General features: G+C 42.1%; 1 protein-coding gene across 2 annotated transcripts in view; it reads left to right on the top strand.

Moving 5' to 3' along the window:
• The first annotated feature begins 201 nt into the window (after positions 1-201).
• Positions 202-15,007, top strand: part of UXS1 (UDP-glucuronate decarboxylase 1) — a 103,670-nt gene continuing 88,864 nt past the window's right edge. The window contains exons 1-2 of one of the 2 annotated variants that reach the window (XM_006029068.1): positions 202-246; positions 14,841-14,868. In XM_006029068.1, coding sequence (XP_006029130.1) covers positions 204-246; positions 14,841-14,868 — 71 coding nt within the window. In that variant the 5' untranslated portion in view covers positions 202-203. Of the gene's footprint in view, positions 247-9,999; positions 10,066-14,840; positions 14,869-15,007 lie in introns of those variants that run through there. The other variant, XM_006029067.1, reaches the window with a different exon arrangement.

Below are 15,007 nucleotides of genomic sequence, written 5' to 3'. Positions count from 1 at the left end.
GCTCCCCGCCAGTGCCTCATCGCGGGCGGCGCGTGGAGCCCGAGGGGGAGGAGGCACCCGCCTGGGAACCGCCAGGCAGCTCGCAAGCCACGCAGCTAGCCGCCTCGCGCCCGTCTCAGCGCATGCGCAGTAACAACCCCCTCCTTCCTCGCTCGGTTGGCAGGGGCGGCAGTGCGCCTGCGCGGCCCGGGCGGGGCGGGAGGATGAAGCTGCTCACGGGGATCGCCCTGGTCGCCTACGTCGCCTGTGAGTGTGGCGGGCGGGCGGAGGGGGCGCAGCGGGACCCCCGCGCGCACGCGCTCTGCCGTGCTCGTGTACTGCACGGGGTGGTGGTTGTTGCCTCCTTGGCAGGCCAGGGTCTTTGGGGAGATGCGATGTTTCTTATATTCGTGCAGTGAAGAGTTGGAAAAAGTGTTTTTGCGTACTCATGCACATGCAGTTGCATGGATGCGTGTGTGGGTAGGCGTGTGCTTACATGCACATCTAGGCAGGCAGATGTGCATGGGCAAATGCATGTGTGTGGCCCTCTACGTGGGGACACATACAGGTGCGCACGTGGCCGTGTATGCCTGCCCAGGCGCACACATGGACACACAGACACATACGTCCTGTGTGTGCGTGCCCACATAAATGCACAAGGCCAGGGGAAGTTTTTCCTCTACCCCTTCATTACTGCCCCCTCCCAGTGGTGATGTGTAGAGGGTGCATGGGGGTGCATGTGCACCCCCTGAGAGCTCCAGTGCACCCCCTGACAGGCAACACTCCCCGCCTAGGCTATGGGCAGGGGGGGCAGGTAGGAGCTCTGGTGCCCCCCGCCCCGTGAGCGCTGGCCCGGGGGCGGGGGCACCAGATGAAGCGCCGCTGGCACTTCGCCTTCCACCCCCCTGGTTGGCGGGGTTGGCCACAGGGGGGACCCCCCCCATCTCAGTCGCTGACTGGCCGCTGAAGGGGCATGTGTCCTTCCCAACCCCCCAAGCAATTGGTCAAGGGGTGCCCAGTTCCCTCCCTTGTTGCCCTGACATCTGCGATGTGGTTGGGGTGAGACCTGCCCAGAGTCCCAAGTGGCTGATGGGAGACAAAAGAGAGAAGGAGGCAGCCGGCAGGGGAGCCCTGGATGTTTACTTTGCTGTCAGGTTACTCAGCCTTAGCATGTCCAGCATGCTAAGTGCTGTGGGCTCTTGAAGTGCCTGGCTTTCCACTTGCTTGCAGTTACTAAAAAAAAAAAAAAAAAAATGTAGGCTGAACAGGGGAAACCTCTCCCAACACAACAGATATGTGCCGCCCACAGCACATGCATGTGCTTGCAACATGCTCACACCTGTAACGTATCCACGTGCGTCTTAGCCCCTTGATATTCGTATTCTGCGCTGAAGCAGAGCAGTGTTTCAGGTATAACCAGGACTGGGCCGGCGCTGGGAGGCCCCTTAATAGTCATAGTAGTGCTTTGAAGTGGCCCTGTGCCTGAGCTACTTGTGCTAGTGTTAGTAAATGCATCTCTTTCCCCCCCCCAACCAAATACTTTCTTTCAAATGATTAAGGGTTTGAAGGTCATGAACCTTCTTTCCATGAATTCCCATTCAGCGTTCTTACGTAATGAATCATATTTGGAGTACAGTACAGCATTAATACTTGAACATAAGAAACACTAAACAAATAATCCAAATACCTTTTTTGCAAACTAGGAAATTTGAGCTCCAAGCCTCTGAAGTTTTAATGGAATATTGCTTGCAGGCACACATGTGAAAGCCCCAGATAAGGCTCACTTCCACTCCATGTGGGTCCATTTGTGGATTTCAGCCTCTGACAGTCTTTCAAGGGTGTATCTTGCATGGGGGTGGGGCAATGGAATAACCCTGTCTGTGCAGCAATGTGTTTGTGCTTGGTGCTCTGCAAAACTAGAAAGCCAGACAGTGTGTTCACAGTTTAGAAATAATGTTAAGGCTAGGACAAAGTTTCTCAGGTCCTGGATCATATCTTGTGTCCCGTATTTTGCTTAATATCCTTTGGATGCAAACCTGTCCTTTTGATTCTGCATAGCAGTGTGTACATTGTTGTGGTCTAAGAATCTAGACAGAAGCGTAAAGGTGGCTGGAAGAATTAGGGTCCTGACTGAAAGACTTTATGTGGCTCGTTACTCCCCCAAATTGAAAGGGGAAAGGACCACATTGCCTTCCAGACCTTTTCCTCCTTTCCACCAAGGCCCATTGTATGTTTTGCACTGTTTCATATTCAGTTTGGTTTTTATGTTGGTGTATACTTTGTCTTCAGCTTGCTGTAGGTTTTACATTGACAGTGAAGACTATAGAAGTTGTCAGGGATGAGGTCTGAGGCTTTGGCAGCTGAGTTGGTGGCAGCTGGAGCTTTTGATACTCAGAGGCAGATAGGTGAGCTAATTTGATGGGGTGTTTTGAGTATGCAGAAAGGTCTCTAAGGCTTTTCATATTTAGGAAAGGATTGTTTTCCTCTTTCCTTCTCGGGCAAAGGTGGGGAGAAACAGCTTTCAAACCTTTCTCCCCACAATAACCCTGGACAGCAACCTGCTGTCTCATTGCAAGTCAGTATCTGCAGCTAGTAACTCATGACATTTTAACTAACTGGATATTTCTGTCATCTTTAACATTATGTAGGTGTCAGCAGCAACTTCTAGGATAGCCTTATAACTCATTGAGTTATTCCAGGTTACTTGCTATGGGTATGGGAAAAATATTATGTTTTTCAGGCAGAATTTCATATGCTTGTGACTAAATTTCAGTTGTTAGAGAGAAGAAACCTCAAGAACCTTTGCTGCCTGAATCTCTGAGCTTTGAGGTTTTTACAACTTTTAACTTCCTGAAGATTAAGTTGAGAGAGATGCTGCTGTTCAGTATGGAAAGGGTAGCCTGACGTATTAAATAGTGAGTTAGTTCATGAGAATAAGGTTCTTGTAAATCTATCTCGCTTGGTTATTCTAGTCAATCTCTGCAGTAGAATCATTGGTTTTGACTTGTGTCTTGAGTATATTAGGACATGGTGTCAGATTGTACTGAGCAATTGCTTCTGTAGAAAAAGATAACACTGCAATTTTCCAAGAAACTTTCTGTTTTATTTCCCACTCCTGAAAGTACGTTTCTTGGAATATCAGTGAATTGCCACGGCACATGGAAGTGGTTAGATCATACCACACTGAAATAGAATGGAAGTTGAAGAAACTGAGCTACTTGTGCTAGTGTCAGTAAATGCATCTCTTCCTCCTCCTTCCAAATACTTTCTTTCAAATGATTAAGGATTTGAAGGCCATGAACCTTCTTTCCATGAATTCCCATTCACTGTTCTTACATAATGAATCATATTTGGAGTACAGTACAGCATTAATATTTGAATATAAACACTGAAAAAGTAATCCAAATACCTTTTTTGCAAACTAGGAAATAGCCTCTGAAGTTTTGATGGAATATTGCTTGCAGGCACACGTGTGAAAGCCCCAGATAACACGGAATGGAAGTGAGCCTTCTCATAAGGGGTTTGGTGTCTTATTTGGTAAGAGATGCCTTTTCTTAAAAAGTTCTTCCCAAAGGGCTACATTGCTTCTATGAGGGCTTGTGTCGATTAATAAACTTGTACTGGCAGACAGCACTCACATAGGGAAGCCTCCAGGACATGTGCCCACCTGTGCAGCTCCTGCTGGAACCACACAGCTTCACTGCTGCAGCTGGGAGAAGACCTGCTGGGTGGTGGCAGAAGCCAGTTTCTGACTGCAGCGCTGGTGTTCCTCTGCCATCCATCGGCAAGAAGGTGTTCTGCTGCAACTATGGGTGTGGATGTACTCAGTCCTGCTGACAAAGCTATGTAGTGTGGATGAAGCCTGAAAGAGTTAGAAAGATGTAAGTAGGGCCCCAAAAAACCAAACATCTACAACAGCACTCTTACGGCCAGATCCTACAACCTCTGTTTTTTCTAAGAAAATCCTTGGATCACAGTGAAGTTGACAAAGAGATTAATTAGTTAGTTGCAAAATGAGGCCTGCAGTAATTATGTACTCTTCTTGCAGAACTCATTGACTTTTGTAACTTCTGTTTAAGTGGAAGGTAAGGTCATAGCATCTATTAAGATCCCATCAAGACATTGTAACTCACGGTTTCATTAAACTTATTTAAACCGATTTAAAGGGATACAGTGCACTCAAAAAGGCCTGCAATTTGAATCTTGTGAAAAAAAACAACCCAAAGGAATATTTCTACAGCAACAGAAATAAAACTGCATGTAGTTTAAAATCTGAAACTTAAGCTTCCTAGTGCTGTGAACATGAAAACAACCAGAAGCAGAAGTGAGATGTTATACTTCGTTTTCATTATGGCGAGTGGTAAATAAACAGTAATCAACACAGTATTTTTAAGAGTGGAACATATGTCATTATTAAGATGAGTAGTTTATTTACACCATACGGCCTAGAGTTTCTAAAACACTTGCCTAAATGCAAGCTTGCAAGCCTGTACTATAATGTTTAAGTAAAACTTGAATCCTGTAAAGAACAGTATCTGCTCAGTTTTGTGTGTACTGTACCAATAATCTAATTGATGTATGAAGGTTTTGTAGGGTAGGGTTTTTTTGAGATGCTTATCTGTGGACTTTGAAGTCTTATTTTTTACAAATCTTAGCCAAGATTTTAAAGTGGGTCGTAAGCCTTCAAATCTGTTTTAAGAAATATTTTGCTTTGGTGAGGTAACTAATCCCCCCGCCCCCCAGAAGAATTCCAGTTCTGCCAGAGTTCACTAATTCTTTCCTCCTCCTCAAACCTTATAATTAGTACATTTGTGGTCTTGCCCCCATTTCTTCCTTAATGTTCGTAATAGGACGTTATGCTTCACTAAATGTTACAATGCGTTTCTTATTGTGACAGATCTTTTATTTATATTAAGGTGAAGACTACACTTTTTGTGTACTTTCTCAACCTTTTATTTTCCCAGTGGTGTTCATTTACTTAATTGTTTACATTGTGAAAATGGTGATTTTTTTTTTCAATAGATTACCAAATTTGTGTGAACCAGTGAGGCACTAATGTATATTCAAATGTAACAGTTAGTATATTTCTGCACCTGATTCTTCAGTGGGTCATATGTTGTGTATTGTCTGTGCAGAGTGAATGTAAAATGCTACTTTTCTGTGCTGGTTACATTTTATATTCACTTTGCAGTAGTGAAAACCAGTGAAAGGTTAGTGAAAGGAAGCAGAGAATAAAGCCTTCTCTTTCCAAGGATTTGACTTTTGAATGTGTAAATGACTGAGAAAGCTAATGTGCGACAAGGGTGTAGGTTGTAGCCATGTTGGTCTGAGGCAGGGGTGGGCAATTATTTTGGGTGGAGGGCCGCTTACTGAGTTTTGGCAAGCCATTGAGGGCCACATGATAGGCAGTCAGGGACAGATAAATATTAATTTTCTAATTTTTTTAGGGGCCCTGCAAGCCGGATAGAATGGCTTGGTGGGCTGCATTTTGCCCACCCTTAGTCTAAGGACATAGGCAGACAAGGTTCTTTTGGTGAATCTGATATCTTTCATTAGACCAACTTAAATAGTTGGAAAAAAAATTCTTAACAAGCTCTTGGGTTTACAAACCCTTCCTCAGGATGAGGAAGCCTCTGCAGTTAGTGTGTGCTCTTCCTTGATGGAATCAATAGTAAAGAAGCCAGAGGTTGGGCTGGTCTGCATGTAAGACCAGCAGTCAGTGGAAATGTAAATTGAGGAGTCAGTGGGTAAGAAACAGGCTCGATGGAGGGAAAAGAGAGAAGGGGGATGAACATAGCAGGTAAATAGTGGAGAGGTACCTGAGGAGTCAGATGTCAGGCAAGTTATAACGTGCATCATAAATCCAATGTCTGTATTTAGTCTGTGATCTTTAGTATCCAGGAGGTTGTTGAAGTGAAGTTCATAGGCTTGTCTGTGAAAAGTGTTTTGTAAGTTCCCTTTGGAGATTTTAACTGAGAGATTGGAGAGAGAGAGTGGTTTTCTTGTGAGAAATGTCTCTGCACAGGTACTTGGGTATTCCTGTCTTTAATAGATTTCCGGTGTGCATTCATTCTGTTGCGCAGTTGTTGTTTGGTCTCTCCTACGTATTTTCCATCAGGGCATTTGGTGCATTGGATGAGGTATATTACATTTCTGGAGGTGCAGCTGTAAGATCCAGGAATGCTGATGGCTCTGTTGTGGGGTGCAGTAATTGTGGGGGTGGTGGAGATGCGTTGGCAGGTTTTGCGTTTCTTGATGTGGCATGGTCTGGATCCATTCGGTGTGTTCTGGGCTGTAGGAAGTTGGCTTCTGGTGATGAGGTTAGTGAAGTTTGGTGCTTGTTTGAAGACTAAGATGTGTGGTTCTGGGAAGATCTCTTTAAGAATAGGGTCTCCTTCTAGTATGGGTTGCAGTTGTCTGAGGATTTTCCGTATGGGTTCAAGGGAGGAGTGATATGTCATAACCAGCGGTGTGCGATTCTTGGGGGGTTTTCTTCTGTACTGCAGCAGTTCTTCACATGGTGTCTCTTGTGAAGATAGCTCTTTCAAACATGCCATATATCTCTCTGGAGGAGCGTCCTTGTTGAGTGAAAGCCTTTCTAAGATTAGTGAGGTGGCAGTGTGTGACAACATTTTTCACAAATCTCATGCTCCCCTGCACCCATATGAATTAGTCTGCTGCTGAGAAGCAAGGGTTTTTGTGGGTGATATTTTTCTACTAGACCAACTGTGTAGTTGGGTGGGGTAGAAACAAGCTTTTAGGTACCACTGTAATATTCCTTAGAGGATACTGATTGTACTGATCAGTCTCTTCCACAAAAAAAAGATAACCACAATATAGTTTCTTAAACTTTCTCTGTTTTATTGCCCCATCTGAAAGTATGTTTCTTGAAATGTTACTGAATTACCACAGTACTGTAGAGTGGTTAAATCAGGGGTTCCCAACCCCTGGGCTGCGGCCCGGTACCAGGCCGTGAAGGGTTGGCTGCTGGTCCTCAGGAGGGCTGGCTGCCAGACCGGAAGTGACTGGACCAGTAAACTGTGGACTGGAAGTGACTAGCATACTGTAGACTGGCAGCCAACCCTTGTTTATACTGAGTATGCTGGTCACTGCTGGTCCACAGCTTGCCGGTCCTCAGCATAAAAAAGGTTGGGAGCCTCCGGGTTAGATAACTGAAAGCTTATCCATTTCTCCCCTAACTACACAACTGTTCTAGTAAAAGATATTGCCTGAAATTCTTGCTGCTTGCATGTTTCCTGATCCATCGCAGTTACATTATAGCCCAAACTCTGTTGCTACTGTCATTTCTTGAACTCTGGTGCTTGTCATCATTCAGGTTCTGAGAAATCAGTTGGTATTTAGCTTTGCTCTAGCTATCCCTTCACATCTTTTAAAGACACCCTTCAGAAGCAGACACGTTCTCACACACTGTATAGCAGCTGCCTCAACTTTCACGTAGCCACGCACAGTACATGGCTAGCTCAGTGCAGCCAAGCCCTCACAATTAACATGCCAATTGTCATGCAACTGATGGATTGCAAAATTCCAGTGTGTGTGGCTCTGTTACACCAGTTAACATAAAGCAAGATACGCAGGAGCCTTTGATGTATTCCTTCTCCATACTATCCAAGTTCTTAAATCCATGTGGCAGAGTTGACAGTATTGCTGCTGTAGATTTTCAGCACAGTGGGGCATTTGATTTCCCCTGGTGACTTCACATCAGCTTAGTGAGCCCCTGAAAGCGGTATTAGCTTTCTTGGATACAGAAGCTCATCTTCTCACCAGTACAGGCATAGCTGGTTGGTAAGGTTGCTTCTGAATGATATTGGTCAATCTATTTCCTGTCACTAGAAAGGTCTGACATCCAGGGAGTTGAGTGATAGATGATCAGAGTTGTTTTCGGGCTTATGGTTTGACTAAAGCTGGAAACAAACAGCAGAGTGGTTTGTGAACAGCTGAAGTTCTGCCTATGTGCTATGAAAGCATGAGCTTCAATCTGGACAGAATGGAATGAAAGGCTTTTCAATGTCCTGTCAACTTCTACTGCCGTCCCAGCTCCTGCTCATGTTGATATGGAATAGGAAAACAAATTCCAACTTCTCAGTTTTTGTGTTCAGGTACCACCGAGATTAGTTTGTTAACACTTTGACTTCTGCTTGGAAGTAAAAAGGAGAGCCTAACAAAACCTGCTAGCCTACCTCAATTTAGTGATCATCTGGACGGAGTATTTGTCTGTTAAGTACAGGCCAGATTTCTGTAGATGCAGGACCACTTGGATACCAAGGTAGAAGAGCTGCACCATGTGTGGCAGGGCAGTGCAGAACTCCAAACTATTCATGGGCCAGCTTGTGATGTCATATGCTCAGTGATTTCTGTTGAGAGAGGATGCAGCACTTTCAGGGAGCTGCTTAACAAGGTATTAAGTGGTATTGAATACATGCACAGGATTTCGCAAGAGGGCAGTACTTGAGGTGTGGGAGACTCAGATTTGTTGTCTTCCTGTGTGACAGGTTTGACATGCCACCTTTCAGTAGACTGCCTTACCTACCAGGCTATACAGTATTCACAGTAAGATGCTGTCAGTCTTGTCCGTTGACATTGTTCTGCTTTGTTTAAATAATTAAATGTTTACCAGAGTGGAGATTAGAATCCGGTCCTAGCCATCAGGCTTAGAAAATAACTTGTACTCTCTTGTTCATTAACTATTTCACGTGTAATGGAATGGCTCTGAGAGGAAGGGTTGAGGAAAGCTCATGTTAGTATACCCTGTAGGTTACACCTTACTCTGTAGGTGGTTAGGATAGCCTCCTGGGAAGCTGAAGGCTCAAATTCATACCTAGTCTGTCTCATTCAGAGAAGGGATCTATCAGGGTCCTGTTCATTATCAGTGTGATGTGGTTAGAACAAATAATTAGCTTTTAAAAATCTTAACAGGCAAAGCATCTAATGTAACTTAAAAAAAAAAGAACAAGTTAATACACCTTGCTGAAAGGCATGATCATAATTATTTCTCCATGTGAAAATTTGTATGTAATTATCAATCTTATTTTTTTCTGCCAAAATGGTGCCATTTTATAAGTTGTTATCTCAGTCTGGTAGGTTTGCAACATACTGTCATTTCAGTACACATATTCCCCTAATATTTGTATGGGAAAAACAGTATTATTGTCTGAGCTGAGAATTACTGTGGAACACCTGATTATTGTATGTCTCTGCTTGTTATCAATGTATACTCTGGCTAGTCCTTTGTTTTGTAATGGCTAATTACAGATTTAATTGGGATCCACAAGGCAATTAAAGTAGTTTACTTTTAATGCAGCTGGTACACTAGTCACCATTTTTGACAAGCTCTCCCTGTATGGTTTTCCAGTCTGTCAAGTTTTCCTCTAATAGTCTGTCATTACCAGGAGACTACCTGCTGAGTGATCATGCAGATTCTAAAGAAAACAAAACCTTTTTGAGAATGTAGATTAAATTGTTGTGAATATTAATGCATGCTTCCTAGATGGAGTGTTTAGCATCAAATGATTCGTTTTAAATTCTCAAATGTTATTTCAGACAAGGTTCTTTGGGTGAATCTGATATCTTTTATTACACCAATGTAAATAGAAGAAAAATTTTAGCAAGCTTTTGCATTTAAAAACCCTTCATCAGGCTGAGAGCCTCTGCAGTGGTGTGTGCCCTTCCTGGATGGAATCAATAGTAAAGAAGCCAGAGGCTGGGCTGGCATGCATGAAAGACAGGCAGACAGTGACGATTATTTCTTCACTGACTGACAATAACAAATGTTATTTCTGCTCTGGAAACTTTAGGTAACAATATCAATTCAGACTTTCTTTTTTGGTATGCCACTACTTTTTAAATAGGAAAATGCAAGAAGGTAATGGCCAGAACATAGGTTTAGCTGTGTTGGGGTAAGGAGAAGGTAGAAGGGGAAAATTAGCAATTATTAACAGCTGAATTCACTTAGGCTAGAGATTGGGAAAGAGTTTCAAGACATTCATCATTGTCAGCGGGAGGCCATCAGTTATTTGAAGATGTACAAAACAGAGCTGTTAAGAACGGAAATGCTTCTTTTAAAAGCAGGTATTACAGTGGTCCCTTTTTAACACCAAAGCACGATCTAATCTCAGACAGACCTTGCAATCTCATCATCGCTTAAAATATCTGGTTTTGAATTCTGCAACTCCCTAAGCTTGTGGTTCTGAAGATGAGGTCTGTAGACCACAAGTGGTCTTACAGAGGTTTGGTATTTGGTTCTTATATTGTCTTGTGTCCTTCTCCGCAACATTCAAGTCAGTCAGATGGTAAGGGTGCATGATGGTCCACAAGTAATGTTAAGAGTTTTTATTGTTTCCATAGCCCAGAAAGTTTGGGAACTGCTGTGTTTAATGCCATGGCACAAGGCTTGAAATTCTGCATGTTTTTACTATCATGCAGTACTTTAGGGTGGACTATGAGTTGTTTCAACTATTGTTGATTTCTTACATGTGATAGGGGAGAGAGAAGGGATAACCTGTGATGAAGGCAGAGATTTCCTCTGCAACTGGGCAAGCCACCTTATTTTTCTTCCTATCCTTTAAAGGGGAATAATATTTTCATCCTTCATGGGGGATATTGGGGATTAATTCAGTAATGGATGTGAGTTGTTTGTAGCCTGTGGTATAGCAAGGAATTTATAGAAAAAACATAAATTGCATGTTAATAATTTGCACGGACTGAACTCAAACAAACATCCTGTACAATGACACTCTTTTAGGGCCAGATCCTACATTCTCTGCTTTCTCTAAGTAAAGAGAAACCTTGGTTTCTGTATTCTATGTACTAAAAAAGATTATCCATTTCTCCTGTAATCTACAGATGCTCAGATAAGTGACTTTGACAGATAAGCAGATGTCAGTTTAATGGAGGGTGTTTTTTATGTTGCAGCATGGCATTTTTATTTTTTAGTTTCTGACTTTTTTTTTTTCTTCTAAGATAATTGAGCTCTTATTCCTGAACTCACATAGTCCCCTGCCTAAGTAAAACATCAGACAAGAGAGAGTCTTTGTAATGGTCCTTGTTATATTAAAAGCTGCTGTATCTTATCTGTATAAATCCATTAGCACGATGTCAGAAATGTTCAGTATGCCTCTAGAGAGCCAACTTTTAAAATTCCCATAAATATTAATTATTCATCAGAAAAGCATCCTTTGGACTTTGCCTTTTGGTCCCTTCTTGTTAAAGTTGACTTGGTATGTATGACTTAGTATATCTTGAAGGAAGGAAGGGTTTGGAAAAGAGAAAAAAATACTGCTAGATTGCACTTGCTGTAAGGACACAACTTCAGTCTTGAGAGGCAAGAGGTAAAAGGGAGTTTGAGTCTCTTGAGAGTCGAGACTTTTAACATTTTGTTTCAAAGATTCAAGCAGCTCGGGTTTTAAGAAGTATGGTCGTGTCTTGTTTTAGAAACCTTCCTCCTGTCTCCCAGAGGCAAAAGTTTTATCCCATTCTCCAAATTCTTTCTTTTCACAAGCTGAAACTTTTATTAAAAGTGTAAGGTCTGCAATAGTGATGAGTGCTTATGATTACATTTTTAATCTTAAAAGCACATTTCCTAGTAATCCTTGTAAAACTCCATCTTTGTTTTCCAGAGAAGGAAACAGAGGCAGAGAGGTTAAGAGATTTGCCCAAGATCAGAGGCAGTTAGAATGGAATTACAATTTCTTTCTTCCTTGCACAGACCATTAAATGAGGCCATGTTGAAAAAAACCCCAAAACAACTAGATTTGATACCCAGGGATGTGCCCTAATCACTGGGTCTCCCTCCCTTGTCAAGTCTCCCTTCCTCTTTGTGACCCAGTGAAATCTTGAGTTCTTTTCTGAAGTGGCACAACTTCAGGAAGAAAGGTAGAAAGCGCCTCCCCCCTGCACTCCCCCCTCCAGAACAGCCCCTTATTCAGGTTGTCAGGGCCCTTTTTTGAGAGGAAGCAGGAAATGTGGGTTTGAACACCCTGAGCCTCCCACTTGCTCAGGATGTCAATTCTGTTCCCTCAGTTATTGGATTCAAGATAGGAGGAGGGTTTTTTGAATCAGTAGCAGGAAGTTCTGTCCTGTAGGTGTCTGCTAGGTGTGCTAAGATAAGGGCTATACAGAATGTAGGCGAGAGAATGCCTGGTGTGAGCTCTGCCTCTCCATGATAAATAGTTTTGCACATACACAGAAACACAACATGCAGGGAAAAAAATCCTCTTATGTGTAGAATAGGGCAAAATTCTGCTTTTGACCTAAGCAGTGCTTATGTGTACTGTATACAGGTATGTACACTGGCTGAAGGTAGAGAATACATTCTTAATGGGAAAGCTAAGCTAGGTCAAAGCAAAAGTTCCCCTCTCCCTCTGCCCCCCAGGGCTAATGCAAGGAAAGTTGTATGTGATATTTTGTTATATGTGAAATGCAAGGGAAATCCTTGCAGAAGAATCGATGCAATCATAAACATGAAGTTGCTGCTGTGCCCCCACAGTTTGGGCTTGCAAACATTCTCTTTTAATATAGAAAAGTAGGAAACTTTGCTGCTCCTCACTTGGTGGTGGTTAGTAGCTGTGCTATCACAGCAGAATACTTTTGGGGAAAGCAAAGTATAGCTGTTACATGTTGAGTGCTCTCTTCCTGTTCTGGGCATTAAGTTTGCACTCCGAACTCCACCTCTGATGTAGCACAGCATTTTTACATTGCCACTTTTAAGAGGCCACTTTCTTATACTGGAGCTCACTTTGCTGTTCCAAAATGCTCACTGCAAAGTGAAAAGCTTAAGATTTTTTTTCTTGTGGTTCACTTCTCCTTTTCACCAGTTCTTCCTTACCAGCCAAATTTTGTGCCTTCCACTTGAAAACAAATTTATGTCTAGCTTATAGGATTTTGCAGTTAAGGAAAATAATATGAATAATAATATATAAATTATAATAATAAATATGAACAGTGGAAACAAGAGTTCAGTACACTACTACTCTACAGGCTGCCTTGCTCTTGCTATGTCTTCACTGCAAGAAAAAGATATTTAACTGCATCTCTGATTCAGTTAATCTATAAGGTGTATCTGTATCTGACTTCTGTAAAATCCTAGTACAGACAACTCTCAGGTAGTTTTCACTTCATTTTAAATAATACAGGTCAGTGCTGTATCCTCACCTCCTGGGGTTTACCTCAACGTAGCTTAGTTTAAGTAAAAAGTGTGAAGTCCTAATTGGGGATCTTTCAGAGGTAGCCATCTTCATTGTAAAGCAAGCTTTTTTCAGTGACAAGGCTCATGCTGACACCATGTCTGAAATGCCTGGTGAAGGCTATTTAAATACCATCCCCATTTAAGTAGCTCCTAACAGCATAAACACCTCAGTTCCTTAGAAGACTTTTTGTAGGCGATACTAACATTTCCTTTCCAAATACATAAGTAGTAAGTGCATTATTATGTTGCCTCACCCTTTTCACAGCTTTGTTGCGTTGTTTCTTCTTAGGTGTCACCTGAAGGCCTTCAGGTGCTGTAAATGTTGCTGTGGGCTTTTTGTCTTAGTTATGTTTCTGTAAAGTACTTTTGGTGCACACTTGGAGGCTGTAAATAAATAATATTCTGGAGGAATTAGACACAAGCCTGTAGCAAAATAGTTATGCTTGGATGTCTTTTGTTTGTTAGACCACTTCAGGAATACCCACTCAAGGCTGGAAGCAGCCTGTACGACAGTTGAAGTGACTTCAGGAACTTTGTTGTATTACCATAACCGTATCCTTTACTGCTAAGAACGTACTAATTTGGGTGCTTATCCTAAGGCTTTTTTTTCTTTTTTTTTTTTCTTTTTTGCTAGGGCAATTTATAATGGGCTTCTGGAGATTTATTAATATTGGGAAATTCATTAGTTATGTTCTGGGGTTCTTCTCACAAGCATATAAGCCAATTTATCTTGATGGACAAAATTGTCTGGTTAATAATTTGAGATGTCTCTTCTGTCAGTTCATCTACGTTTCCCCTCCCAAATGAAAGTATTAAGGAACAAATCCAATGGTTCTAATACCCTTACTATAATCATTATGCCGTGAACATCTCCAGAAGAGGGGTGGGTGTGCATGTGCATGCATGTGTTTTTAATGAATTGATTTGGCAGACTATGAAATTTTATCTCTCTGTATGACAATAAGGAAAGGAACAGCAGTTGTTTGTTGCATTGCATTATACGGCTTTAAAAAAACTACATGAAAAAGCTTAAAGTTGCCAAGTGAAGTATTCAGAAATTAAGAAATGCCACTCTGACCTCTCTGAAGTGTGTGTATCACATCTGTTTGAGAGAGTGGTGTTATTTTTAGTGCACAATGTTTGCGTGCCCAGTGTCCTACTTGGGTACTGCAGTAATTGAGGCAGTGCTTAGTTAATGGCCACATGCCTGTTGTACCCCATCTTCATTCAGTGTACACTTTCATCCCTGGTGAATGAGGGCTCTCTAGCTGGTGTCATATGTGCTTTGTCAAATCACAATTCAGTGATTATGACTTTGTATGCTTTTTTATGGTGCAAGGTGTGGGGGGGGGGGGAAAGAAGGGAAATACATCATTCATTTAGCCATAGGTTCCTATCTGGAATATCCCACAATGTGATTCCAAACTCTTTCTCTTATGATGTGGGAGAGCCTCATCTGACTCGGCCAGGTTTTTTCCCCTGTCATATAGAAAGTGTTCTGATAAGTGACCTATTTGAAGATGATTGGTTTTAATACATGTCAAAAAGTCTAATCTTTTGCAAATCTCTTTATACAAACATGATATAAAATTGAGAAATGGCTCATTTTGTTATTAAATGGTATTATTAATGTTGTTTTGTTTTCTTTTTTCTCTTTCAGCTGTATGGGGAAACTTTGTCAACATGAGGTAAAGATACTGATACAAAAGTAATATGTTATCTGAAGCAAGGTTACCTTTCCCATCATCAGGCAGCAACAAGAAGAAAACAAAAAGCCTAGAAACAAAGTTACTGGCATTTCAGCTAGCAAAAAGTATAGTTGCAGAA

The sequence above is a fragment of the Alligator sinensis genome, unplaced genomic scaffold (genome assembly GCF_000455745.1).
Source record: "Alligator sinensis unplaced genomic scaffold, ASM45574v1 scaffold335_1, whole genome shotgun sequence".
NCBI classification, from domain to species: Eukaryota; Metazoa; Chordata; order Crocodylia; family Alligatoridae; genus Alligator; species Alligator sinensis.
Note: the sequence above shows the minus strand (reverse complement) of the source record. Positions and strands in the feature narration are given on the sequence as shown.